This window comes from Amaranthus tricolor, chromosome 14 (assembly GCF_026212465.1).
Source record: "Amaranthus tricolor cultivar Red isolate AtriRed21 chromosome 14, ASM2621246v1, whole genome shotgun sequence".
Classification (NCBI taxonomy): domain Eukaryota; kingdom Viridiplantae; phylum Streptophyta; class Magnoliopsida; order Caryophyllales; family Amaranthaceae; genus Amaranthus; species Amaranthus tricolor.
Genome location: NC_080060.1, coordinates 2,114,062 through 2,141,535, shown reverse-complemented (window position 1 = coordinate 2,141,535; position 27,474 = coordinate 2,114,062). Strand labels below are relative to the sequence as shown.

General features: G+C 34.9%; 4 protein-coding genes across 15 annotated transcripts; all 4 read left to right on the top strand.

Annotated features, from left to right (window-relative positions):
- Positions 1 to 78: 78 nt before the first annotated feature.
- Positions 79 to 5,085, top strand: LOC130799893 (mitochondrial ATP-independent inner membrane protease subunit 2-like). 2 transcript variants are annotated; one of them, XM_057663171.1, is made up of 5 exons: positions 79 to 314; positions 1,828 to 2,000; positions 3,899 to 4,082; positions 4,316 to 4,422; positions 4,584 to 5,085. In XM_057663171.1, the coding sequence occupies exons 1-5, from the start codon at positions 243 to 245 to the stop codon at positions 4,663 to 4,665; spliced, it is 618 nt and encodes a 205-aa protein (XP_057519154.1). In that variant the 5' UTR covers positions 79 to 242; the 3' UTR covers positions 4,666 to 5,085. The 2 variants fall into 2 exon arrangements, with proteins under 2 accessions (XP_057519154.1, XP_057519153.1); XM_057663170.1 differs by having other exon boundaries at positions 93 to 314; positions 4,313 to 4,422.
- A 1,427-nt stretch (positions 5,086 to 6,512) lies between these two features.
- Positions 6,513 to 10,566, top strand: LOC130800063 (rho-N domain-containing protein 1, chloroplastic-like). 5 transcript variants are annotated; one of them, XR_009039358.1, is made up of 4 exons: positions 6,513 to 6,622; positions 8,052 to 9,192; positions 9,898 to 10,018; positions 10,112 to 10,562. XR_009039358.1 is itself a non-coding variant. In XM_057663411.1 (3 exons), exons 1-2 carry the CDS (start codon positions 6,571 to 6,573, stop codon positions 9,179 to 9,181), a joined length of 1,182 nt encoding a protein of 393 aa, XP_057519394.1. In that variant the 5' UTR covers positions 6,513 to 6,570; the 3' UTR covers positions 9,182 to 9,192; positions 9,898 to 10,566. The 5 variants fall into 5 exon arrangements, 4 of the variants coding, with proteins under 4 accessions (XP_057519394.1, XP_057519393.1, XP_057519392.1 ...); XM_057663411.1 differs by having other exon boundaries at positions 9,898 to 10,566; XM_057663410.1 differs by having other exon boundaries at positions 9,942 to 10,564.
- Positions 10,567 to 11,314: 748 nt separating this feature from the next.
- LOC130799608 (transcription initiation factor TFIID subunit 4b) lies at positions 11,315 to 20,803 on the top strand. 7 transcript variants are annotated; one of them, XM_057662758.1, is made up of 16 exons: positions 11,315 to 11,495; positions 11,660 to 11,726; positions 12,560 to 12,632; positions 12,741 to 12,807; positions 14,497 to 15,047; positions 15,159 to 15,254; positions 15,333 to 16,205; positions 18,212 to 18,324; positions 18,411 to 18,498; positions 18,612 to 18,747; positions 18,843 to 18,898; positions 18,975 to 19,031; positions 19,122 to 19,262; positions 19,379 to 19,447; positions 19,522 to 19,792; positions 19,899 to 20,803. In XM_057662758.1, the coding sequence occupies exons 3-16, from the start codon at positions 12,594 to 12,596 to the stop codon at positions 20,069 to 20,071; spliced, it is 2,730 nt and encodes a 909-aa protein (XP_057518741.1). In that variant the 5' UTR covers positions 11,315 to 11,495; positions 11,660 to 11,726; positions 12,560 to 12,593; the 3' UTR covers positions 20,072 to 20,803. The 7 variants fall into 7 exon arrangements, with proteins under 7 accessions (XP_057518741.1, XP_057518738.1, XP_057518735.1 ...); XM_057662755.1 differs by having other exon boundaries at positions 12,741 to 12,846; XM_057662752.1 differs by having other exon boundaries at positions 11,361 to 11,495; positions 12,741 to 12,846; positions 14,482 to 15,047.
- A 1,823-nt stretch (positions 20,804 to 22,626) lies between these two features.
- Positions 22,627 to 27,349, top strand: LOC130799833 (putative E3 ubiquitin-protein ligase XBAT34). Its single transcript, XM_057663085.1, has 9 exons — positions 22,627 to 22,962; positions 23,093 to 23,207; positions 24,519 to 24,599; positions 24,674 to 24,762; positions 24,884 to 24,984; positions 25,119 to 25,206; positions 25,394 to 25,493; positions 25,939 to 26,024; positions 26,378 to 27,349. The coding sequence occupies exons 1-9, from the start codon at positions 22,861 to 22,863 to the stop codon at positions 26,978 to 26,980; spliced, it is 1,365 nt and encodes a 454-aa protein (XP_057519068.1). The 5' UTR covers positions 22,627 to 22,860; the 3' UTR covers positions 26,981 to 27,349.
- The last annotated feature ends 125 nt before the right edge of the window (positions 27,350 to 27,474 follow it).

Sequence of the window (27,474 nt, the reverse complement as noted above, 5' to 3'; positions counted from 1 at the left end):
AATTTACTTTTTTATTGAATTACCTATCATATCATAGTATCATAGTAGGTGATCGAGTTGGAATTATTAGTGGTTATACTTATAGCGGTTCATAGAATTAGTATGAGGAGGATTTGGAAGGGTTTACACAAGACGAGCTGAAAAAAAAAAAAGGATATGGAAGCTATTTCTCCATAACTAAAAAGCTAAGGAAAACAACAAGAAGAAAGAAGAAACTTGAGATCATTCACTTCAAATTAACAATGGTTTCCTTTTCCACCTGGTGCCGCTACTTGGTTCACAAGCTTGACTACTCCGTTGCAGTTAGCTGGAAGGTGCCATTTTCTGTCTTCATCTTATTTCAGATTCCATTTTGTTTCACCATAATATGAAAAGAATATCCATTTCCCTCAATGAAATCTGGAAAAAGTTCCAGTGATTTGAATGATTTTGTGTAAACAATGATTAATTAGTAAATGGGGTTCATTTTTTGTGGTTAAAATTTATTTTTTGAGAATTGGGTTTACTTTGAATTTCGAATATGGAATCTTTAATTTTGTCTTTAATTGTTATTTTATTCGGTTTATATTGAAGTTATTGCTAATTAATGGGATTTGGATTGATCTTTCTGGGGTTTAGGGTTTATGAGATTTTCATGTATTATAATTCATACCCATTTTTAGTGTATGATTGTTTTGATAGGTGGTCTTATTTAGAGTATAAAGCTGCAATCTTTCCCAATTCCTATCACACTATGAAATTATTTTAAATATTTTTTCAATTGTCAAAGAAATGCAGAATGTTTTGGTTTAGTATAGAAATTGTCAAGCATGATTAACTCTATGGGATTTTATGCGAAGTATGATTTCGATATGATGGCGGGATATAGGGAAGAATGTATTGAGAAAAGGATGAATTTGTCATTGATAATGTCAAATATTTGCCAAAGAAATTTAGTAAGCAATTTTGCTGGAAGGGCAGCAATGGTTTATGAACTATTCGATTAAAGAGATGCTTTTCTATTGTCTTTATCTGATTTGAATTATGGATGCTTGGTGCAAGTGTGGGAGCTTGAGAGTTGGTCTTTCAGCATGCAAGTGTGCCATGAAAATTTGATTATGAGGAACATGGATCAATGAGTAACACTTTCATTTCAAATAAAAATAAAGATCTACAAGGAAAATTTGAAATTTGATGGGTCCATAATGATTGCTTGGACGACAAATATGAACAACGGGACTTTCAGAAGGTGTTGTGGAAGGCAAAAAACGATTTGAATGTCAAACATGCAAAATGATATGAAGAAGGGCTTGTAGGAGTAAAAACATTAGTTGGGCTTGAATGAGAGAGAAAAATTGTTGTGGATTGCCAAGAAGATAAATTTGTGGTTCATCTGCAGTCTGCTCATGCATTCAACCGCAGAATTTGGGATTAAGGCTTTGATTTTTCAGGACCCCTTATCCATGGTTTATATTTTGTAACTGGGCCATGCTTCTTTTTTTTTTTTTTTTTTTTATTATTGTATAGGTTGAGGAAAGCGGAGGGCTAGTAAGTTGTTAGTATACGTTTTTCCTAATTTCTTCACTCTTTTGAAACTTGAAAGTAGCCTCATTTTTGTCTATCTTGTTCGTTTAGGGGCTAGGGCTTACATACGTGTATGTTAACCTTCCAATGCACTAACCCAAGTGGGTAGGTATTTACATGATTCGTGTTGAATTGTTGTTGTAACTGATGTATGCCTTTGCCTTTTGTATATCTGAAACCTCTTGTTTTATCGATTTCTTGCATTCATTAAACCAATCTCATACGGTGTGTTTTTTTTACCGAAATATTTGTTGTGTTTTGAAGCATTATGAAGGGGGTCGGATAACTGTAAAAGAAGTGGGAGACACTGTGTGGAAAAACTTTCTTCAATGCAAGTTGACCTTTCTACATTGGAATAAAGGAGAAGAGATGGCACCTACAATAGGTCCCCAAGGTGGAACTCTCTTAGTTAGAAAAATACCAATTCCAGGTCCAAGGTAATTATAAATTGTCTTTCTTATTGTTTATTCTTTCGGTGAGGAGAGCTTATCAATTAGATACTTTCTTGCTTTTACATGGTGAGAAATCGGTGCAGTCAGAGATCAAATTTGTACTTAGGATGTTGGTACTTGTTTTTGTCTTCTCTCAATGAGGTTAAATGCCTCTAGGCTCTAGAGGCTTTTGCTTAACATCTTTTGAACATATTTTAAAAGGCTTGATCTTTTTGTTTGTCCTAAGTGCATGCATTTCCAAACAAATTTTGGCTGGAGGTAATTCTCGCTTGAACTTTGTTTACATTTAGCAGATATTCAAAGGGCTAGCAGTTGTCGCACTGTAAATATTCTCCTTGCGTTTTGTGTGATCTGCATTTGATGGTGATGTAGACATGTCTTTTCTCTTCATGAATAAGGGTGTTTTGGAGCATGTCTACTTCTACCCCGCACCCTAATGATGAAGCAAAACATCACATTTGCAGTCATCTAAATTTAATTTGTGTATATTGTGCCTCTGTTTTTCATCTTATATTTATGGTTCTTGAGGTTTTCTTTATTAGAATTAGTCGAGTAAACTTTTATTGGTTTGCTTAAAAGAGGAGGTTGTAGAAGATGTTGGAGGTTTATATATTTGGCAGTTAGTAGCTTATATGAAAATGAATCTGATTAGGATGTCTATATTTCTGGGAAAAACTTTGTTTATGAGACCTTGAATTCTTGTTTTACGGTCAAATATTATTGAAGCCAAAGTCGAGCTATTTAACATGGAAAACAATTTTATCAGTAATAGATAGGTTTGTCATTTGTGCGTGACGGTGACGGCCAGTAGTGTTGTTTGTTGGCCTTTTGGTTTGAACTTGTTGCTAGTGTTTGAACGCGCGGTTTCTTTGTCCTTTGCCCCATCTTTTATAAGGTTGATGCTTGTAGCCTACTTCTATGCTAGTTGGACACGGGTTTGGATGTGGGATTAGGGAAATTATTCAAGACTTTATCTTGCTATAGCTCACTATTAAAGGTGGGATGCTTATTAATGAGAACACTTATGTGAGACATAATGTTCCACTTCATGTACTATACTGGTAAGTTTCAACAATAAGTAATAAGTACATGAGGCTGATTTTTATTTGGAATCAAAACCTAGGAACCCATATTCCTATATATGTGAGCTGCCTGAAACATATGCTCCATGTAAGTAGTCAACCTCTTCAAAGTTTGTCACCAGCAATGTTTGTGGTTTCTGTACTATGAAGTTTTCTGTTCGTTATTGTTAGGTTCAGACCTTCATTTATACCTATGATGTGTCAAATCAAAACTAAAGATGTTCAAAATAGACCTGATGACCCGATTTTCACCCGACCTTGTAACCGAACCCGATTTGACCTGACTTAAAAATGGTTTTACTAGTATGTAAAAACCAATGTGGACACAAAACCCGATTTTAAACCGACCCGAAAAATCTGACCCGAGATCAACCCGAAGCCGAATGAACTCCTCTAATCAAAACAGAAGCACACAAGTCTTTTAGATTATATCTTCTCTTCTCCTACATTTGCTTTCTGTCATGCAAACCTCAATGGTTTGTTGATTTTGAACCGACCCGAAAAATCTGACCTAAAATCATCCCAATGACTCGGGATGAACATTTCTAATCAAAGCAGAAGCACACAAGCCTTTTAGATTATATCTTCTCTTCTCTTGCATTTGCTTTCTTTCATGCAAACCTCAATGGGCTGTTACGCAATGTTCACCAACCATGGCCCGAACTGCAATTGTTTACTTCTTTGTGTTGCGCGATTTTCTTGCCGAACCTTCTTCCTAAATGAAGTGAAATGAGAAAGAATTTGGCAAACATTAGCGTAGTCACCTTCGGATTCATGTTTGTATCTATATATGACTTGCAGTCGTGTTTTCATCGGAGATGTAGTGGTTTTGAAAGACCCCAAAAGCCCAGATAACTATCTAGTCAGAAGGCTTGCTGCCGTTGAAGGATACGAAATGGTCTCAAAGGATGAAAAAGAGGAGCCTTTTATTCTAGACAAGGATGAATGCTGGGTTCTTGCTGATAATGATGTGTTGAAGCCAAAGGTACTGTCCGTTAACCTTGTGTATCAAACTCTAGTGTGTTAATGGTTTTTGATCGTTTTTCCAGATACCGTAATTGGTTCCGATCATCATGTATTTGCTTATTGCTAAGACAGACTTTTATTTCGTATCTTCCTAAACACTGCCCTTGCATATTTATGTTTAAATTTAACGCAAATTGTATATATTTACCATGATACTAAGCAGATTTTGACACTCGATAATTCTAAAAGCAGGAAGCCAAGGATAGTCGAACCTTTGGTCCCGTAAATATGTCAGATATCATTGGCAGAGTTATATATTGTTTGCGCAATGCTGTTGATCATGGTCCTGTGCCGAACAGGTTTGCTTACTTTTTATTACTCGTAAATGTAAATTCTCCTACTGATGTGCATTTTTTTTTTGCATCTTTTTCTTTTGCCGTACTAAATCTACTTTTACCGATTCAACGAATGAACATGGGAAAACAATTGATACTCATGTACCCGAACTTTTTTTCTTCAGTCAGTTCAGTGTCAAGAAGGATCTACCAGTGTTAGAAGTTGAGCTTGATGTTGATGAGATGGCTAAGAATCACAAAACTTGACTTGAATTAGCCAATGTGTTAAAGCTTGTAGTTTGTCGGGGTTATGCCTTTTGTCATTGGGCTGCCTTAGCTATCCAGCCCACCTCGACTGCTCGTGTTTTGCGACAATTACAACCGCACTAAATTGATTTGTAAGTACATTTTGCTAGGATTTCGTTGTGGCGGAAAATATTCATTTAGAGAAGAAATTGCAATAATGAAGAGATGATTCTCTGAATAATTACATTTATATACTTCTTGGTTGTAACTTTTAGTGTTTTCTTCTTGAAAATGTGCTAATTTTGGATTTAAGTTGTAATGTTGGATTCAAGCCAGGTTGAGGTGTTTTTGGTTGAATTAATTGCCGCAGAAGTGATCAAGATCTTTTTGTAGGCGATGATAATTGAATTCCTATGTATAAAAGAAAAAGTTTTTTAGCCAGTAAGTCAGCTTATGATTCTCGTATAAGCACTTCATTCAACATTGGTCATCAAGTATAATCAATATACTTTGCTTCATTAGTTTTGAGGTCTATTGGTGTTCCATAAACATATACTTCTATCATAAATAGTCTTCATTTCATCACTCATTTGTGGCATTTTTAGTAAGTATCTTCCATCTCTATTTCAAAACACCAAAACATTTTATCAATACAACTTTGATGAGGAAAGTTTCTTTTTGATCAGGATAACTTAATATGTTACATAATACTTTTTTAAACTAAAATTCGATATTAATCAATGTTATTATAATATTTTAATGTTATGGTAGTCTAAATATGTACCCGATAATAAAAGACAAACTGTATAAAATAGTCTTAAAATCTTTTTAAAAATGGTCTAAACATATTCAATCGACTTGACTTTATGATTTAAATTCTTAATATTACGTATTTTTTTTTAGAAAAAACTAAACTATAAACTGCGTGATCGAGTAATCGACCGACCCGCCTTAATTAGATCGGTTCATGAGCCAAATTTCACAAATTTACGGTAATCTGTTGACCCCTTAACACAATAGAAAAATGAAATTTTTAGCTATTAACAAGACGAAACCTCTGTTTAACTATTTAAGCACTTAGTAGTCTGCATACTTTTATGATAATTGTTTACTAATACTATATTGGAAAACATTATCTAGAATATTCTAACCTTTTCACCATTTTCTTTCAATAATTCCATCAATTGATTAACCATGAATAATCTCAACTTTAAGGGTATTTTTCTAGAGTAAGCTTGGATAACCCGATAATCTGCTATAGTATTAATTCAAAAAAAAAAAAACTGAAAATTACTCCCTTCGTTTCTTTTTGTTCTTCCTATTTACTTTTTGCACAGTTTTCAATGTAAATTTTAAACCTTAATATCTCTAATATACATATAATAAAAAATTATAAAAAATACATAATAAAAAATTATATATTAAGATGAATCTAACAAGATCTTATATGGATATATTTTATCTTTTAAATATGTATCAAAAATATTAATTAAATTTCTCTCTTCTTAAGGTAGAATATTTCAAACAGAAAAAACATTAGAACGGAGGGAGTAATGTAAATTAGAGAAATTTTTTTAAAAAAGTTACATAAAAAATTTTGAATATTTTAAAAAATCAGAAATTGTTTTTAACATTTTTTTTTTACATTTTATTTTAATTTATCTTCTATTTTAAAAAATAAAATTTGATTTAACAAGTTATCCAAATACAAAATTTAATATAGAAAAATACCTTTAAAATAATGGAAAAATTAGATTATTTGAAGTAATTTTACTGCTATTGCTAACGACAGTATATCACTGACTTCTAATTTTTACTGCTATTAGTGCTATATGATTATTAATGAATTAATTAATTAATTAATTCTATGTTTTTTCAAACTGTGCAAAAGTAAAATGTACAAAACTACCGCCATTGAAAATATTCATGCATTTAGTCATGTCTCGAACTCTAAACATCCTCCCCAATAACCTTCAAGGTATGTTTCTTCAAAACAATGAACTTTTTTTCTCCATTTACTTCTTAAAATTTCAGTTCTTGATAAAAATTCTTAATTTTCACCTAAATTGTCATATTTTTTTTCCCTCTTAAATGTCTATTGTTCTTCTTACATTGTGTCTAAGATGTTAAATGTCTGATATTATTGAAGAAGATTCCCTTGTTGGTTTCAATTTGTTGTTGGGTTATTGTTTTTGGATAATTTGTGTTTGTAATTTCATTTTAATATTCTGCAAAGGGCCATGTGGATCTTCAGTTATATGATTATCCTGTTTGTGAGAAGTTTTTTGTGGTAGTAAAGTAATCATCTTTGGTGAAATTTGCTTTGTTATGAGCTACTGAGAATGTCCACTAAGTGTTTGTCGAATTGACAGTGATTATTATGACATGGTTTCTGCTAAACCTATGCTCTGTGACAGGTTTTAGGGATTTACCTCAAAACTTAGGTACTTTTAGGGCATCAACGGCTCAAGATTGGAGCAAAAATTGATAATTTTTTTAAGCTTCTGTGCAATTTCAAAAATTATAACATTTTTTTAACAACTCAGTATTTTTTAACATAAACCACGTAATTTAATTTAATACTGAGACTCTTAATTTTTTTGGGCCCCTGTGTGGACATGCTCGAGATCTCCCCTGAAATGGCTCCAATGAGTGAAATTTTGCCCAAAGTACATTCAAGGTCACTATAGTTTTATTTCCGACAAAGTTGAGCAGCATGGAACTCTTACTTAAGATTGTGATTATGTCCTTGTTTGATAAAGTGGTTTTTGGTCATTGTATTAGTTGTTTTTCGGCTTTAGGCTTATTGATTGGTTATACCGCAGAAAAACTTGTTTGGCAAATACTAGCTTTTAACCCCGCTAAAAGTTTGTTTTGAAGTAGAATGAAGTTGTTCTTAGCTTTTGGCTACTTGTTTTCTAACAAACAAACAACCATTCAATCAAACATCTTCGTTAATGGTAGAGTTTTTTTAATAGAGTTGGGGTAACAACTAACAAATAAACGAATGCTACCAGAAACCAACATCCAATTGTAGTAATCATATTGCAGAAAGCTAATCATGATTGGCACTAACGTAGTTCTTTGAGATGGTAGGAGCAGTTGAAAAATGGGTTTAAATGGATGGTTTTGACAAAATTCTTGGAGGAGACAAATTAAAGGATGATCTAGTGGTTCGAAAATATATATCAAGTCTCAAACTTTGTCTTCTATTTGGCCACCCATGTCGCATCCAAGCCTTCTTTTTTGAGTATTTGTTTGGTCTGTGGGTGTTTGGGAGAGGAATTGGTGATCAGCTAGTGTAAAGTCAGTTGGCTTTTTCTTTGCTACTATTTGTTTTCTTAAGTAGAATTCTTTCGCAAATTTATTGTGAATTTGTGATGATCTCTCTGTTCCTCGTGTTGTAGGCTATGGACCATCTGATAGCACATCTCTTCCCTGTCTGGGAGTTTCTGGAAGGGCAGTCAGCGTATCAACTTGTCCTCGTACAGAATGTAAAAGAGCTCAAGTGAAAATAACATTACCAAAGTGTTCTCTGAAGCACTTTTCTTTGATCTGCATGGCAAGTACTGGTGGCCATAGAAGAAATCCAGATTTCTCCAGGCAGAATAGGTCGGGGTACTCTCGAAATAGGAATCGATTGAATGAAGAGAGGGATAACTCCGAGAACCTTGATGAATCCGAGTTCTTATCAACCAAAAATGGGCCGCTGCTTTCTCTTTCCAATAGCCCAAAGTCTCGAGCCTCTTCTGTTCGACCTAGAGAAAGGGAAATTGTTGATCTATTTAGGAAGGTTCAGGCTCAACTTCGCCAACGAGCAGCCAACAAGGAAGATAAGAAGTTTGAATCCGTCAAAGGACAAAATAGAGAGCGCGAAACAGTCGACTCTTTGCTGAAGCTTTTGAGGAAGCATTCAGTAGAGCAGGGTAAACAAAAAGTTGATGGCGGCAGTGTCAATGAATTCAGTTTTGATCTTCCGAGACAGAGTGGACAATCCAATGAAGATAAGAGCAAAGATTTCTTTGATTCCGGTGTTATAAGGGAAGAGCCTCAAGAAACCAATAAGCCTTCATTTAGCCGACCTCCATCCGCCTTCAGGCGCAGGTCTCCTGTTCCTAGGGTAAAATATGAGCCCATTATGTCTGCTTCGGATCTGGATGTTAAGACTTATGAGACTCTTTCTGAACCCTGTCATGATCCTGAATCCGACTTCGATCTGGGGCCGGATATGGATCTGGTATCTGGGTTAGAACTCGAACAAGAGGTGGAGAAAGAGGAAGAGGTTGAGGCAGAGTTGGCAATGAAAGCTGAGAATGTAGACGAACCTACAGTTGGTAAGCCGTCAGAGGCTGAGTTCTATGATGCTGAAGAAGATGAGTATGACGAGAACAAAGCAAAAGAGCATGCTGGACTCAACGACTTGAGCAATATGAAGCTATCAGAGTTGAGATCGCTCGCAAAAGCTAGAGGCATGAAAGGTTTCTCAAAGTTGAAGAAATTAGAGCTTGTTGAGCTGCTCAGTGATGATCCCATATGATTCTTAGTGAGGTACTACCTGTACTCTTCTAAAGATCGATAAATTATCTCCTTTTTCGTGTTGAAATTTGGGGTTCACAAGTAGATGAAACGAAATGTTTTGTTCATTAGGCTAGGTGCTTATAGTTGGTGTTCTTTCCTCATGTCTAAATGCTTCATTTTGTATATCTATATGTTGGTGGAATACTTGCTTTTTACGTTGAATTTTTTGTTGGGATCGGAAGGGAACTTAAGATCTATAGATGGGTTTCCTTCTCCTACTCACTTGTACACTTCATCAAGAGAGATTGTTTAGATTTTAGAACAACTAATGGATAACATGTTCTCTTTCTTGATATGTGTTATGCATGTATATCATGCTCTATACCCGAATCATCTTTCAGCTTGTCTTGTATGGGACTGTCTCACCGTGAGACGAGCCCATGCAGGCAACCCATAAGTAAAATCATGGTGAGACGGCTTCAATAAACTGTTCAGAGTAAGAATTCAATAAAATGCTGCGGATTTGATTTGCTAAAACCTGTTTATGGTATTGCCTTGATCTCGTCTCTGAGAACGTGGTTTCTCAAGATGAAGATTGGATTCGCCTTCGTGATGCTTGGTTTTTCATTATTCAATGTCGAATGACTGATAGCTTCAATCTGTTTAAATGGCGGTTAGTAGATCAACCTTGTATAGCTAAGTTGCATTTTTGTTTTTGTTTGCGTCGAGCAACAGATGCTTGTTCTTGGTTCGGTTTTGAGATGATTTATTTTCTTCAGAGTGGTTCTTTGCTTTGCTTTTGGGACGATCATTAACTTGATGCAAATCATATCCGACATCCACCTTATCTACTCCGGTATCCTTAGTTTCTCTAACATCCAATCATCCTGTTCGGTTTGGTGGTTGTAAGTGTAACTATTGAAACTCAATGTAAGTTTGTTTGTTATAGGTTGCAGATTGATGAACTAAGGGAATGTCTTAATTCTACAATGTTTCACATCCTTAAAAAGGAAAAATCATTCTCTATTTGTTTATGTGCTCTTTTAGCTTCTTTCAAGTTCACAAATTCTTATGTGAGACGGTCTCACCTTGAAATGTTCTTCATATATGGGTTGAACAGTTCAGTTAATGCTATTAGCATATGAGCTCCTTGTTTTGTTGTCGTCTCACCGAGAGACGTTTTTCACAAGAATAGCTCTATTTGTCAATTATTCACTTCGTCCTTTTAATTTTGCTACATATATCATTTAGTTTGTTCTGTGTGTTTGCTATATTACCACTTTTGGATATTACTCAACATTTAACATCCCACTAAAATATACAATTCTTTCTATTCCTTATATTAAATATATAATAACTACGCTATTATTGAACTTAATTCCACCTATATACCCAACTAAGTTGTTTACTTTATTCTTTTTTTTTCTTGCTTTGTATGTGAATTAATGAGTAGTAAAGTCAGAATGACAAAAAAATATATAATTTTAGATTGTACGAATTTTGTTTCAATTCCCAAAAATCAAAGAAAGGGACAAAAAAAATAGATATAGAGGATAACTAAACTATTGAATTTAGAACAAGTAGCAAATTGTTAAAAGTTGGATTTCTTTGACATTAGATATATCTATATCATAACTTTTGAATAAGTAGCAATTTGTTAAAGTTAGATTTCTTACAATTTTTGTGTAATCTGCTTGAATCAAAATTAATTTTCATTTGTTTCACAATTTAATTAGATTTTGATTTGTTTCATAACTTTATTATATAAAAGTATTTGACTTTATTTGACTCGACTTGACTTGTATTTTATATATGCAATTCAATACAATTGTAACAAATTAGTTGAATCAAGTTGAATAAGGTCATATCAAGCTTCTAGATATCACTTTTTAACTTTTAAGTTTCAAATAAAATCTATTTTACCATATTTAAGTTAGTGTTGAGTATTGAAAATTAAGTTTTTTTTTTCTTAATTAGGGTGAATATTACGCTCTTTTTTTTAGTTTTAAAGTGATTAAATAAACATATTAATTATATAAATTCATCTTATAGTAAAATAATCACATATAAATTTTTTAAATTTTTTTTGAAATAATGATCTCATACAAATTGAACTTAAAAATTGGCGAATATTGGAAAATGGAACTTGTAAATTTATAATTTTCATTTCCATATTGTTTTTTTAATAAATACCTTCTTTATTTAAGTCCCATAAAACAAAAACAAAGACTGTTGAACTTGAAGGAAAGAAAGTTGAAACCTCGGAATCGCCATTACCGTTGAGCTTATTCATCTCGGGTTATTGCAGAGATCTCTAAATCCTTCCCATGGCGGTATGTTTTCTTCCTTCTTCCAACTTTTGCTTTCTCTTTCTGTATATACACGAACAAATTATATAGATAATACTAATTAATTATAAGTGCTCATCTTCTTTAATGCCGCAAAATTAATTTTGCATCTAATTGAACAAATTTCAAGTTTTCGATTCTTTTGACAGATTTTTTGTAATTAATTGTCTACGGCGAATTTTGAAACTCAAGTCAACGAATTATATTTTTCTCGAGGTATGGTCACGGCGTTTGTTATCTTTTTTATAGTCGAAATTTATGAATTTAATGTTTGATTTTGATACGATTTTTCCCTAAAATTTAATTCATGGTTTGATTAGTTTCGATTTATACCCCAGTATGAAAGAAGAACAAAGAGCTGAAAAAGTTTATGCTTTGAGGATGATGTGATGCTAGTAGTTGTAGAAAAATGCTGATAATTGTTTTGTAGATTATTTAGCTTTAACAAAGAATTGTTTAGTCTGTTGATTAGATTTACAGTATATGCATTTATACTCTTATTTTCAATGAACATTTGGGAGAATAGCATTAGAAAATCAACTGAAACTAATCTATGGATGTTTTTTAGATTATGAAGGAATTGCAACACATCAACAGTATAAAAGGATAACAAAATTTATAATTTTGATGATACGTGGTCTTGAAAAATAAAATAAAATTTGGCTATGTATTGAAGTTTTCTTTTGTTCAACTAAGTATTTGAAAAATTCAAGTTAATAACCGTAAGTCAAATTATTATTGACTTGTGAGTAGTTAATATGCGAAAACTATTAGCCAAAGGCTGTATATAGGCGCTTGGATGGCTCAGGTCTCATTAAGTTGTTTTAAATGTTAAATTTTTCTTTTAAAAAAGTGTGCAAAGTGGAGTTCGTTTTGGTACTCCATCAAGTTTCAGTTCCTATAGGTCTGCCACTTGAATTTGATTTGACAATTCAATATCCGCTTTTAAATTTTGTGTGCCAAGGTTGTGTTTATAACTTCAATTCTCACACAATGAGATTTAGTAGCATTGGGATTTACTTGTATTGATACCCTATTTTGATCAACAGTTAGGAGAAGTTTACATTAAATTCCAGTTTTGAAATGGATCCTTCTATAATGAAGCTTCTTGAAGAGGACGAGGTATTATTTCACACTTCTCGTGCTAAATTTTGCAAAGCTTTTCACTTAATTTGGGGTTAATTAATGACAATTTTGAGTCTCATTTGTTGTGAAATGGATGAATGATAGGATGAATCCATGCATTCTGGAGCTGATGTTGAGGCTTTTACTGCTGCCTTAAACAGAGATATAGAAGGTGATGCATCAGCTTCTCACCCTTCTCACTCAAATATTTGTAAGTTTGTTTTTTATTTTTTTTTATTGTAGTCTTTCATATTTTACTATGATAGAGTGAAATGTTTGTGGACATAGGTTTGTTGTTGCAATTGCTTCACCTTGTTGATTTCTCTTGTTTTTCTGCATTTTCCCTTTTGGAAATTTAACTAGACAAAACCTATCATGATTACATTGGTATCAATACAAATTTTGACTTCCTATTTAATGGAAAACTATCAATTTTGATCAAATGAAGTGGTGAGTATCCACACCCTTTTTGAAGTGTTAGTTATCAGCTTGGGCATTGGAGCTAAATTAAGATGGATAACATCACTTGTGAATGTGTACACGTAGTTGATTCTAGATATTTGTTGTTTTTGCACATTTGTTTTTTTTTTTTTTTATTTATTATTAGTGAGTTCCGAGTGCAGTCATTCACCTTAGGTTCTCTGCCTTTCTGTGTTAGATTATGGATCGTACTTATTGTGAGATTTTTATCTTATGGGATGCCTTTGTGTTTTCTTTAAATTATTCCTGATTGAATGCATAGCAGCTGCAATTACATTAACTTACCTCAATGCAAAGTGACTCCTGTTTAGGTGAAGGGGATATAATGTATGCAGATTGCAGCCTTAACAAAGAGGCTGTTTTCCATTGTCCCTTATGAAAGGGGAGGTATAAACCTCACTCAAGGCTCAAATTAAGGTTTAAGTGAAGGTTTGTATTGTGTCTTAGTGTAGGAACCAAAAATGCAAGTTACTAATGAATGACAATGATAAAGAAATAATCAAGAAAAAGATTTAAGGTGGTTCATCAATCTTGACTACATCCAACATCTAGCCTATAATTAATATTAATGTGTTTAAAGGAGAAATACAAAACTTGAAGGAATTACAATGGAGATTAGTGTAAGGGAAGAGTAGAGCTAATTAGGGAGTAATTTACATAAGCAAGAAAGTAGCTTTTAGATGAGACTTTTGGTGCCTAATAACATACTAGGATATATGTGGGTATATATAAGGAAATAAGTAGTCAACAAGTGGGGCAGCATTAACCCATAAAACAGCAGCAGCAGAGAAGCACAGTAGCTGGCAGCAGGGATGGCTCGACCCAGCTCGATCTTGGGCTCAACCTCAGAGCCAGTCGAGTGAGCTGCAGGTCAGCTTTTGCTGATTCTGTTTTGCTTCTTTCCTTGCATGACTTTCCCTTTCCATGTATCCCAATTGTCCCTTATGGCTCTTACACTTTGTACTTGGTTTGAATGCTTCCATTCCAAGCCTTCACATGTCAAACTAATACTTCCAATAGTACAATGTACTATTGATTCCCATACTACCAATCACCAAAATGTGACGTGTCCTCTTCTAATCTTACACTAATACATATGATTAATTTTCTTAATCATGTTCTTGATTACTTGGTGAACATAAGTCACCAATAATCCTATCACCTTCATTGCTAACAGACTAACACCATCGATCTATTTATCATATATAAGAAGGGCACGTAGTTTACAGCCATTTTGTGTGGTCAGTTATATTTTAAACTAAACTACTATTTATGAATATCTGGCTCCATCAGAATCGACAAGTATTCCTGATTGGATCTCTCTTATATTTGTTATTTTAAACATTTATAACATTTATGTAAGCAGTAGAAATCATTGCAGCATTCTCTCAAGACAACAATCAAACTTCTAGTCAGGCATATTCACAATGGCAGCCTTCTGGACAAGAGGAAAATAGTAGCAACCAGTCGCAACAGCAAGGTTTAAGTAGTCAAGAGCAGCAGCAATCATCTGATCTGGAGATGAAAGAGCATGGGTTTAGCATGGAGATTCAGCAAGAAGTTAATGGCTCTGAGGAGCCTAGTGGCCCTTCTTCACACTCTCATAGGCCTGTGCAAAGTGATGGTCAGGGACTCCCAGCAGAACCTAATTCTGGAGAGTTTTCCCAAACTTCTATGCCGATGCAAACACAGATTTCTGGATTACATCACACTCAGGCTCACGAACCAAACAGAGTACATAATCCAAGCAGCGAATCTCAGTTATTGAACATGCAAAGATATGCTAATCAACCAGTTCCAGCGCCAGGGCAGGGTGGTACATCAGTTAATCGAGGGAAGCAAATACCTTTTGGCACTATGCTTCCTCTTATTCTTCCTGAATTAGATAAGGACAAAGCTATGCAACTCCAAACTTTGTACGGAAAATTACGGGTTTGCTTCTACCTTCTTTCTATAACATTGTGGTGCTTTCCTGTGCTATTTCAACAATACAGTGAAGGTTTATTAATTTCCTGATATAAAGATTTTGTGCTTGATTACCAGAGAAATGAGGTACCCAAAGATGCATTTGTCAGGCTCATGAGAGGCATTATAGGGGACAACATGCTGAGGTTGGCTGTGCTCAAGATGCAAGCTAAGGTGCTTAAGTTTAACACTTTTGACTTTTTTTACGAATAATGCGTTGTATTTTGGGTGTGAGAATTTTTATAATTTCAGGTGCAGCCACAGAACTCTAGTCGGCAGCCACACCAGAGACCTCCGACTGGTACTGCAGCACAATTCTCTGATCCTTATTCATTTGGACAGCTACAACAGAAGAGTCATGGAACTCCTACCATGACACAGATCCCTAGCTCTGTATCGCAGCCATTTAATGATTCAAGCCTCCAAATGGCTGACAACAATTCTCTTAATTCAAGAGAGATGGGATCACTGACGGATTCTCATGGAGTGCAAACAAACCAGATGTCTGATCGAGCAACAATATCATTGCATGGACTTACAAAGCAACAACAGCAGCATTTGCATTTTACTCAGGGTTCCTTCCCAATGTATGGAGCCAGTAACTATCACTCCTTCACTGGAACAAGTGCTAGTACACCGTCATTGGCTAAACCTCAACGGTTTGATCCCCAAGCTAGGCAAGGTCAACTACATCAAGGATTTAGTTCTGCTCATGGAGATGGTTCAAGCCAGGCCATAAATGTGACAAATACTCCCAAAGTTAACGATACCCAAAGAATTTCTGGTGTACCCATGAACAACATGCCCACTCCTTCGATCCAACATACTTCTGTTCTGTGGCAGGTAAATAAAGAGCAGAAAATTGGTGCTTCACCAAACATGAGCTATGTGAAGCAGGAGCCTTCTGAGCAGGCTCTTGACAAACGACCAAAGCCTCAAATCTCTTCAGCACAGGGTCCTACCTTTCCTGGCGCTGTAATGGATCAAGGAAATTCACTTGTACCTCCTTCCAACAATGAAATTTTGGAGAAACATGATTCTAGAATATCCTTTCCATCTTCGCAGAGGACTGTAACTGCGGCAACTTCGGGTTCAGTTCCTTCCCATACGGATACTGATTACCAGGTATCTTTTGTTGTCATGTATAGTATTTTAATATAGAACATGAAGTTAAAATGAGGCCATTACATTACATAACGGCCACATTATGATGGATTTTAAACTTACAGAACCGATATATGGTGTTATTCCACCATATTATCCATTATTATCTTTTAGGCTCTAAAAAACCTATTATAAGCTTTAATTTAGATATAAGTTCAAGAAAACTTAAATTACTAGTAATTAACATGAATTTTTAAGTTAAAAATTCACATAGCAATGTCCGCAAACGAATCGTAACACTACAATGTTCTGCGTCTGTGACATCACGACAGCTTTCACGATTTTTTTTTTTTTTTTTTTTTTTTTTGTGATAGACGTGTTAATATCAGGTTTATGTTAGTGTCATACTGTCATTTGTTTACGAATCTGCTTTGGATAAACTATGAATATGCCTCTTGTAATGCTTATAGGTCAATGAAAAAAAGTTTGAACATTTATTCTTGTTTACTAATGAGCTGATAGTGATCAGACATGTGCAATTAGCCGGGGCTGGTTGGTGCCAGTATCCGACCCTTTATTATGGGGCTTTAAATGGGCCTTACCTTAAATGGTCGGGCTTTAAACATACCCTCTAGAAACTTGAATGGGACGGGCTTCAAATGGGCTCTAAATTGGTTCACAGTTATGTTTATAGGATCCCATGGTGGTTGCTGGGGCATTGGCTTGCCTAAAAGCCCATGAAACAATGGAATTCTTACGTGGGTACGGCATTCATCTGGGAAATCCGTTAGTTGTTCCTATTTTTATAAAAGCTGCAGATGGGACTAAATCTGCAATCCAAGTTACTAGTCAGATTGTTTACTTTGTGGTATGAACATCTGTGATCCTGAAATGGATTATATTTGTTGGGATTTAAAGCAATGATTGTGAACCACAACGAATGTGAACCGCAAAAATTTAATAAAATTCATCATGTATACCAAGAGCTTATTTTCATGCATAATCGGCTGAAGAAACTTAGCTTGTGAAGTTGTTCAGTCTTGGAAGTTTTATACTCAAATTTTCCACCGGTCAACAACTTGAACCTTACTTGTACCAACGAGTAATCGAAAATCCCCTGAAAATAGCCACTAATCACCCGCGAAAAATAGAAGGCAGTTTCATCAATGATCATGCATTTTAGACAAGTTCATCAATTTTATTAAAACGGGCCGGGCCGGGCTGAATGAGCTTGGTCCGTTTGAGCCAAATTTCATTTTGGCCTATAAAATTTGCCCCGCCTTCCTTTTTAGTTTGTTCCATCAAATTGCCTCAGTTCTATTTTTGGTTATGATCCACTCTTTCTTTAATTCTCATCCACACATTTAATTCACCTTTTCATGTCATCCATACATTTCTCCTATTTTCCCATAAAATACCACTTTATCCACTTTTCTTAATCCTCCCATTGCCAATGGAGCATTTTTCCAGGGACTGAGTGAGTACGAGTTTGCTCCTTGGAAGGGAGTTGTTTTTTTATGATTTAAGGTTTATTATGGGGGGGGTGGGGATGTGACAAAAGTAAGTGGGAGGATAAGATAGAGCAAGAATTGGTGTAAAGACCTTCCAAAGTAGGTAAAAGGCAACACATTAGGACAACTAAAAATAGTAAATGAGGCAAACTCATGGGGATAGGAGGAGTATTGATTTGCAGTTTGATTGCTAGAAAATTTCCTTTTTCCGGTTTTCTCATTCTCCTTGCTCTCATCTCTTTTTGATTTTGAACTTCTCTTTTCTAATGGTTATGAACTAGTGACAAACAAAGAGGTGTTAATCAAGTCAACTACCTCATATTTAAGTGCATCCCTGATTTGCTACACGTGCTTTGTTTTCTACAGATTCGAAGAAAATACTAACTCAGTTCTCCCAAATTTCATGCTTGAATAATCATTCTCTTTCTCTTTTGACTTATGCTTATCTGTAATGTGTCATATATTCGTTGCTATTAATGTAGTAAAACTTTCTCTCTTTAATATTGTGAATGTTAGGTAGGTTCTCAGAGTATCTCATCGGGTGGGATTGGGAAGGCGTCGGCTAAAAAGTCGATTAGTGGTCAAAAGAAGCCACTTGATGCACTTGGTTCTTCACCACCCCTTTCTAGGTAACTTATTGTCTTTAAAACGATTTGTTCAGTTGCTGTCGCATCTAATCTAACTTACAAAATTATATTGACTTTATGACTTGCAGTAAAAAGCAGAAGGTTTCTGGTGCCTTTTCTGATCAAAGTATTGAACATCTCAATGATGTTACTGCCGTTAGTGGGGTTAATCTTAGAGTATGTTGTTTATTTCCAGTGCTGTTTCTCTTTCGGCTACCTTAACTTAACTGGTTTTTCTTGGTTCTTTCTGGTTTTTAAACAACTAATCCTTGTCTGTTGTGATATATTAGGAAGAGGAGGAACAATTATTTTCTGTTCCCAAGGATGATAGCAGAGTATCAGAAGCATCACGTAAGGCTGTTCAAGAAGAAGAAGATAGACTGATTCTGCAGAAGGTTCCTCTTCAGAAGAAATTGGCAGAAATAAGTTGTTATTAATTCATTATTACAAGTCTTCCTTAACTTTGTTTAAAGGGTAAAATTCTGTTATGTTGCTTATCTTTCTTACTGTGTGTTCAACAGTGTCAAAGTACGGGTTGAAGAACTTGAGCAATGATGTGGAGCGGTGCCTCTCATTAGTAAGATTTTCAGTTAACTGCTTCATTCTTCTGATCTCTTGATGCTTTCTGTTTCCGTAAACCCTTCCATCTTTAGTGTGTAGAGGAAAGAATGCGTGGTTTGATAAGCAGTCTGATTAGAGTTTCCCGACAGGTACTTTTTCTTTCTTCTCGTCTTCCTTTTCTTTGAATTACTGCTAATTGTGTAATTTCTTGCTGAGCTAAAAACACTTGGTTACTACAGCGAGTTGATTCTGAAAAGTCTAGGCACAATACTGTTGTTACTTCTGACGTTCGAGAACAAATCATGGCAATTAATCGGAAAGCCAGAGAAGAATGGGATAAGAAACAAGCTGAAGCAGAGAAACTCCGCAAACAAAATGAAGTGTGCATCTTACTTTGCTTATGTAAAGATTGATGTTTCCTTTATTTTCTCCATGACTTGAGTCTCTTTTTTAATTAAAAAATTTGCTTCGGGTATCTGTTTTTATATGGTTATAGGATCCTGACAGCAGTGCTATAGTTGATGTTGACAAGGAGAAAGATGAAGGCCGTGCAAAGTCGCTTAAGGTAAAGCGATCATTTTTTCTACGCTATGCTATAGATTGGTTCTGTTGAGTCTTGTATAATTTTCTTCTGATTAGATTCAACAAGTGAACAAAGAGGAGGATGACAAAATACGCACAACAGCAGCAAATTTAGCAGCCCGAGCTGCTTTTGGAGGGGATGACATGCTATCAAAATGGCAGCTTATGGCACAAGCTCGCCAAAAGCGTGAAGGGGGACCTGAAATTGCATCCAGTTCTCAGTCCGGTAAAGATACAACCAGCAAACAAGTTGCAAACACTGTCGGGAACGCAAAGGAAATCCAAGGAACTGGAAAAAAGGATTCATCAGCTGCTCTTCCTGCATCTGGTAACTCCGTTGTTTCTTATTGCCTAATTAAGAAGCTAATAATTTGTCTTAGTATTAAAAGTAGTCCTACCCAACTACACGCTCAACCCGTGTTCTATAATTTTAGGAGGAGCAAGACAAAGTGGCAGAAGTCAAGTTGTCGTGCCGCCTCCCAGGATAGCTCCTCGTATCTCTGTAAAGGATGTCATTTCTGTTCTGGAAAGAGAACCTCAGATGGCAAAGTCCACAATGATTTACAAACTCTACAACAAACTGCATGCCGATCCTGCTGCTGATTGAAGATCATATATGTCTAACATAGTGAAAATGAATGAGGGCTAGTTCTTTCTAATCGATTGTATCTTCCTGTTGGAGCTACGTCCATGTCTGGTGAGACTAACTCTATGTTTGGATTGACGGAATTAGAGTGAAAGGAAAGAGAGAGATTTGAAGGGATGTATTTTTCTGTATTTGGATAACAATTTTGGAGTAGGATTTGGAAGGGGATTTGAAGGGAATTGGTTCCTTAATTTTGTAAATTATTAATGGAAAAATCTCTCCAAATGTGAAAGGATTTAAAAGGAGTGTTTTTGCTTTCCTTCCCTCTAAACAAACAAGAAAAGTTTTCCTCATTATTATTTCTCATTCCCTAATCACTTCCTTTCCGCTTTTCTTTTCACCGTACATTTTTATTCAAACTATGTGCAACTGATGTGCACTGCTCGAGTTCTGCTATACGCTATTGGTAGCCGTATAGACAAAGGTTGCTCTATGACACGGAGCTTCCTAAATTAAGAGACCTCAACTAATAGATTATAGTAGTATTAGTTTATGTTACCTTTGTTTTAGTTTTAATTACTTGTTTTAAGTTTAATTCTTACAAAATGTAAAATATAACTGTGTTTTTGCTCCGTCTCTGTTAATATAGGCTTTTGTGTTTTAGTAGATCAAAAGCGTCTACAAAATTATGAGTTGTTTTGTTTAAGGAATATATTATAGCAATAATAATCATGATACAATCCGATTTGTGCTGATCAGTTCAATTCGGGTAAATTTGTGACTGTTTTCAAGATTTGCAAAATATATGTTTTTATTGCTCTACTTATATTGAACAATGAATTTTTGCTCAAATTTATGCTAAAGCAAAATTCCTGTCTTTTTGTAAATTTCATATTTTTTGTAGTGTACTATTTTTAGTATTCAATCCGAAAAGAAAATTTGAAATGAATAAGCAAAAAAAGATAAAAAAATTCACATAATAACCAAAGTTTTAAACTATTTTTCAAGATAAACAGTTTTTTTTCCAAATCTGTGGTTTGGAGCTATTCGCTGTTAGTAACAGCGAGGGAAGACTGGAGATCAAAATTAGTCAAAGTCTTTGTTCGCTGTTACTAACAGAGAACAAAAATTTTGACCAATTTTGACCTTCAATCTTTGTTCGCTGTTACTAACAGCGAACAGCTGCGGAGTAAAAGCTAAAACTGTCTTCTTCTTCCTCATTTTAAACATTAAAAAAAGAAAAAAAATAAGCATCAACTAGTTGTTCGTTGTTACTAACAGCGAATAGAGAAACTTGGTCAAAAAAGGGTTAAAATCTTTGTTTGCTGTTAGTAACAGCGAACAAAGACGTTGACTTTTTTTGACCAAGCTTCTCTATTCGCTGTTAAGCCGAATCTCTGCTTTGGGAAATAATTTGAAACTTTGGCTATTATGTGAATTTTTTATATTTTTTTGCTTATTCATTTCAAATTTCACCCCAAAATGACAATTTAGTTGATCGAGAGTGGATTAGAAGCTTTTCATTTTTCTCAGATTAAAAGGCAACAATATATTCAACCTAAGACATCAACCAAAATCAAGCTAAACTACACCATTGAACCGTAATTTCCTACTAAAATTACAACATAAAAGATCTTTCTTACGTCATCCTTTAACATTTTCTTATTAAAAATTTTAAAAATACACCTTTACTCACACAGATAATAAAAATTGTACATTTTGATTAATGTATTAAATTTTCACTTTATTATATATTCTTCTAATGTACTTTTTAGTTCCTTTTTGTTGCATCTTCAAACTTGCTTACACTTAAACTTTTTGCTATTGCATAACATATATGCATTAATAAAGGGTTGCAAGAGCCGACATAAACATATTATAGAAGACTAAATGATATGAAGGTGAAATTTTTATTTATTAATTAAAATGTGAAATTAGTGAGGGTGTGCGTATGGTTTGTCCGCCGTTTCTTTTCTTTAGACCCTAATTTTAAAAATATGTCTTTATTTTCTTCAAACAAACAAGAATCTCAAGACAAAAAATAGATAACATCAAACAAGAAACAAGAATCTCTTTTGTAGCGATCCTTCTATCTATAAGCCTTCAAGTTGTCTTGCCCGTGCTTTTCGCTTCTCTTTATCTTTCTCGAGTCGGGGGACTCCTTTGGCCGTACTCTCCTTTATGGGTATGAGTTGCCGCCGTCTTTCCTTCTCTAGACCTTGACCTTAGCTTTCTAAGAACGAGATATACTGGGTTTGATGATGATGATGAAGTCTATTATGGAATTAATGGTTGAAATTGCCGAGGATATTAGAGAGATTTTTAACTTTTATTTTTCATTTTAAGATAGATATCAAAATCTTATCTTAGCTTGTGTAATAGCTATTTTTTTGAGAGATCGTTTTGTTAAGAGACGTATCTCAAGCCCAGCCCATTGAAAATTAGTGCCTACTTATCCTATTCGTAATGCCTACTTACATTATTCTTAATGTTTACTTATCGTATTCTTAATGCGTATTTTTAATATCTTAAATATCTACTTACAATTTATTTAATGCCTACTTACAAAATTTTAAAAAAATATATTACAAGTCAGCCCAATTAAAGATTACCTGTACAAGAAACGCCATGAACCCAACTGACTTGGTGGCCTTTCAAAACCTTTCATTGTTAAAATTTAATACTTCGAGTAAACTATTCAATTTTGTCATCATCAATAACAATCTAAACAAAATTATTAACTTTATATATTTTCTGGGTGAATCATAATTTAGTTTCCCATTCAATAAAATCACAAAAATCAGTGAAAAATGGGTCAAAAACAGTCAAAGGAAGAATTGGTATATCAGCATCTTATCGAAGGCAATATCAATGCCATTAAAGCTCTCTGCAATGAAGGGGTTCGACTTGAGGTTTCTTTCTTTTTTTCAATTCTATGATTTGATACTGTTAAATTGTTATCTTTTAATGTTATTATGAAAACTCATAATTTTGGGTGAAGATCATAATCATACTTTTCTGGGTTATAATTGTATTATGCAGTGGATGGATAAAGAAGGTAAAACTCCCTTGATTGTGGCATGTATGGATCCTAGGCTTTATATTGGGGCAAAGACTTTGATTGAATTGGGTGCTAATCTTGATGCATACCGCCCTGGTAAGAATTGCTTTTAGTTTTGCAAGATGTTGTTGATGGTTTTGATGGGGTAATAGTACTATTTGTTACTTTTTTTTAGTTTGTTGCTTGGTTTGAGGGAGGATAAGATAAAAACATCATCCATCACCCTGATTCCATTATGTGGCTCCCATTTGAGAGGGGTTTGATGGGTGGGAAATGTACAACCTTACCTTGTGATAACAAAGGTGTTTTCCATTGAACCTTGATAAGCAAACATCATCTATAACTTCACATAAATTAAAAAGTGCATAGGGAAGTTCAATATGGTAACATCGAATTTTTATGAAATACCAATGGTAGCACTTTTGTAAAATCTTTCCACATGGTAGCATTCAGTTTATGACTAATCTAACTATCGTAACATTTTCCGTTAAATTCTTGTCAATTTCTATTTAATTAACCATTTTGACGTTTCTATCCTTATTAAGTGTTGGTTTTTGTCTTTACAATTCACCCTAAACGTTTGAGAGCGTTGATGAATTAAACAGGAATTAAACATCAAAATGGTGAATTAAACATTTGAAAGCATAAAAATGATTCGGGGAAAATTATAAAGACAATAACCAACACTTAAGGCTATCAAAATGGGAAATTAAATGGAAATTTACAAGAATTTAACAAAAAATGCTACGGCAGTTAGTTAAGTCATAAACTGAATGCTGCCATGTGGAAAAATCTTACAAAAGTGCTACCACTGGTGTTTCATGAAAGTTCGATGCTACCATGTGGAATTTCCCTTTATCATATGCGATTATAATTCAAAACCAAAAAATTGTTATTTTTTGGCCCATTGAAATAAGGGACATAAGGGTAGATAAGCCATATGTTTGAAATTTGTGAATTGGATTAAAAAGAGAATCAATGTGTGGATGAGCCTGAGGAGGGGTTTGTGTCCAAAAAAAAAAGGAAATGTAGCAAGTTCACTTGGACTGACAAAAGTGGAAATTATAGCACATTCAATGGGACAACGGAGTATGATTTATATGATTTGGTGTTAGTGTTATGCAGTGAATCAATAAAGAAAGAAAAATTCTGTTAATTGTAGCATGTATGGATCCTAGACTTTATATTGAGGCCAAGACTTTAATTGAAGTGGATGCTAATCTTGATGCATACCGCCCTAGTAAGATGTTCATTTTGCATTGATGGAATTAAAGAGTGCAATATTGTACTATGTAGAAAGATATGTCAACAATGAATTGTTTCCTTTGAACTAAAATGGCCTTCTTATGTACAAGGGATTTTTTTTGCTATTTCAGTTATCTTAAAAAGTATCGACTTCTGTGTTAGGGTCGCATGCGGGTACACCTTTGCATCATGCTGCAAAGAGAGGTCTAGACCGCACTGTTAAGTTGCTTCTTGCATATGGAGGTAAAGCGTCAAAACGGTTGTAGATTCTCTTACATCTTCATATGTATGATAAACTCTTATGAATAATCTTGCAGCAAACCCTTTTATAAGAAATGACGATTGTCAAACGCCATTAGATGTAGCAAGAACAAAGGGGTACTGCAATGTTGTTCGTGTAATTGAGGTGCTTTTTTTGCTTATCTTCGTTGAATTTAGATTTGTATTTTGAGGATGTCCAACAAAATACATGTATCTTTCTGTGTGCTTCTTTTTCTCCGAGGGGTTTTATTTCCCATTTGTCGCAGGATCATATTTGCTATTTTTCTGGTGATATATGCGAGGTTCTTGTCGTGCCAGGCCTTTTTGATTCTTTGGTGCCTCATCGGATTGCTAGAAAGAGCTCAAAGTAATGTGCTCGAAACCATTCAAACATTCAATTTTACTTTAAGAACTCAAAGTAATGAGTGTTCCGTGTACGTATCATTAGTAGTTATCCCTAAGCTGTTATATTCTTTCTTACCTTTTCTCAATCTTTCCCAGGAAGAGTTGGGTGGCCGTTGTGCCTTGCGATCCTCCCAATAACAGGAAGCCTTTAAAATTGGAGCTTGCTGTGTACCCTAGTTCACAGGTAGGAAATATCATGACTAAATCTCGCCTTCAATTTTGTCTGTTAAATGTTTAATGTTTAATGTTATTGCTCGTAGCTCAAGTGTGTCATGTTGTGTATGCTGGCTCAACTTGAAGTTGAATTCCCAAGAAAATTGTCATATAATTTACGTAGTTATCTTAACACACTCATCTTGTAATTTTGACAGGATCCCCAACCACACACAGTTATTCCTCTTTGGAAGTCCGACATTTTAGAACCAAAGTTTCACGAATCAGATCCCTTCTTGACAATCGTCTACGAGTCCAGTAAGTTCAGTTTGATTGAATCACTTCTCGGCTCATTTCTCGACACACCCATGTTCTTATGCTTGCCTATGACAAAAGGATGTTAAATTTGTTCTAAGTGAGCTCTTTTTCAGACTGTTGCTAGCTTGCTGCTTGTTGGTTATGTAATCTCTAACAGCATTACCTGATTGGAATCTACAAATTTTGACGGTTTATTAGCGAAATCTATGTTACTTGGACTTAGGTACTGATGTCGAATATTAATACGTGTCCAAGTGTCCAAGTGTTGGATGATAAGTGCCATACTAATGTCTGAGCATCAAGGATCGGACACGGGTACGTGAAGCAAAATGAAGAGTCCAAGTAACATAGAGCAAAATGTAGTATTAATCCGTGAGTAGCACTATCTGTACTGTATTTTTAAAGATGGCAGTTCTCTATGTTGAGTGATGTTTTCGTTTTCCAGAAACCCGCTTCAAATTTTTATCTGCCATTGAGGGCGACAGACGGCAACTTGCTCAGCTATACAATGCTTGCAAAGGGGTACCTAAGGTATGTAGCAGACCTAAAATGAGTACTTATGGACTTTGTGTAGACAAATTGTTTAGGAAAGACACCCCATATTTGGATGATAAATAGTCGGGACTGATTAGGGAAGACCGCTCATTGTAGGAAGTGCGAGCATTAATTATCAGGGTGCACCAGTGCATGATTCGCTAATCTCCTTGCGAATCGCGAACCGAAAAAAACGAATTACGGTCAGTTTTGGGCTATTATTGGGCAAATTTAAGCGAATCGCGAATTTAAAAAGCGGATTAGCTTGCAATGGGGTGCACTATGGCAGTTTTAGACAATGCCAATCTTGTATCCTTCGGTCTTTGACGACATCTAAATTGGTGATTCAGGTGATGCCTTCCTCCGAGTACATGCCTAGCATCGGAGTTTCATCTTCACAACCAGAAACTAACACGATCAGTCGTCCTGAATCTTCATCTGGCTCGAATTCTCAGTCGAGTTCCTCTACAAATGGTTGGGGCGACACTGATAGTAAATCGAATCAAAATGGATGGGGTCCTCCATCTGATGCCCTGCCACCTTCAAAGACAACCTTTAATGGCTGGGCCGATAATCCCACAACTGAAGAATGTAATGGATGGGGGGCTAATCCAGGTCCGTCCAGGCCCATTGTCAGTCCCACGGTACCTGTCCATTTAACCCCGTCTGCTCCTCCTTTACCTATGGAAGGTGTCGTTGATGATGGGCTGATTAATTATCAAGCCATCGACATCGGCCATGTGGACTTACCCGGCACCAATATTGAAGCAAACGGCAATGCAGATGCATCGTGTTGCGTGATATGCTGGGAAGCTCCGATTGAGGGGGCTTGTGTTCCTTGTGGTCATATGGCTGGTTGTATGTCTTGTTTATCAGATATCAAATCCAATAAAGGAGTTTGCCCAGTTTGCCGAGCTAAGATCGATCAGGTTATCAGGATTTATGCTGTCTGAAACCTTTAAATCGTGAAGTTTAAAAGGTGCACCACAGTGGCTCGTTTTGTGATAGGTAAAAATTTAGGGAGTCGGATTCCATGAAAAGTGAAGTTATTCTCATCAAAACAAATTTTCTCCATCATACTCAAAATTTGTAAAGAAAAAGATATTTTGAATCAACAAGCATGGATTTTTACATGTGATTTTCTTAGCAAAATTGTAATGGATTTTATTATCAATACTATTTTTAGTGTCGGATACCAAACGTGCCGTACCGTAAGGGAGTCTTGCATAGTTTGATTTCAGAATGGTTAAGAGTTACACGCTGTAAAAAAATGTCGTATGTTATATAATATTTTATGCAAAATTTTGGAATTTATCATAGAGAATTTTGTTTTTAGCTTAAAGATTAGTATTTTCGTCTGTTTTAAAATTTATTTATCAAATACACTCTTAATTATATAATAAAAGTAAGAGAGCCCAAAATCCAAATTCCAAACAACTTACCAACA

What these genes read in the sequence shown, in the direction of transcription:
- LOC130800063 (XM_057663411.1), top strand. Translation starts at nt 6,571, where the DNA reads ATGCATTTAGTCATGTCTCGAACTCTAAACATCCTCCCCAATAACCTT. An exon ending in CCTCCCCAATAACCTTCAAG is followed by an intron (nt 6,623 to 8,051) that starts GTATGTTTCTTC and finishes CTCGTGTTGTAG; the next exon opens with GCTATGGACCATCTGATAGC.
- LOC130799893 (XM_057663170.1), top strand. Translation starts at nt 243, where the DNA reads ATGGTTTCCTTTTCCACCTGGTGCCGCTACTTGGTTCACAAGCTTGAC. An exon ending in ATACCAATTCCAGGTCCAAG is followed by an intron (nt 2,001 to 3,898) that starts GTAATTATAAAT and finishes TATGACTTGCAG; the next exon opens with TCGTGTTTTCATCGGAGATG. An exon ending in CATGGTCCTGTGCCGAACAG is followed by an intron (nt 4,423 to 4,583) that starts GTTTGCTTACTT and finishes TTTTTTCTTCAG; the next exon opens with TCAGTTCAGTGTCAAGAAGG.
- LOC130799833 (XM_057663085.1), top strand. Translation starts at nt 22,861, where the DNA reads ATGGGTCAAAAACAGTCAAAGGAAGAATTGGTATATCAGCATCTTATC. An exon ending in ATGAAGGGGTTCGACTTGAG is followed by an intron (nt 22,963 to 23,092) that starts GTTTCTTTCTTT and finishes TGTATTATGCAG; the next exon opens with TGGATGGATAAAGAAGGTAA. An exon ending in GTTGCTTCTTGCATATGGAG is followed by an intron (nt 24,600 to 24,673) that starts GTAAAGCGTCAA and finishes ATAATCTTGCAG; the next exon opens with CAAACCCTTTTATAAGAAAT.
- LOC130799608 (XM_057662752.1), top strand. Translation starts at nt 12,594, where the DNA reads ATGGATCCTTCTATAATGAAGCTTCTTGAAGAGGACGAG. An exon ending in CTTTGTACGGAAAATTACGG is followed by an intron (nt 15,048 to 15,158) that starts GTTTGCTTCTAC and finishes CTTGATTACCAG; the next exon opens with AGAAATGAGGTACCCAAAGA. An exon ending in TGCTCAAGATGCAAGCTAAG is followed by an intron (nt 15,255 to 15,332) that starts GTGCTTAAGTTT and finishes TTATAATTTCAG; the next exon opens with GTGCAGCCACAGAACTCTAG.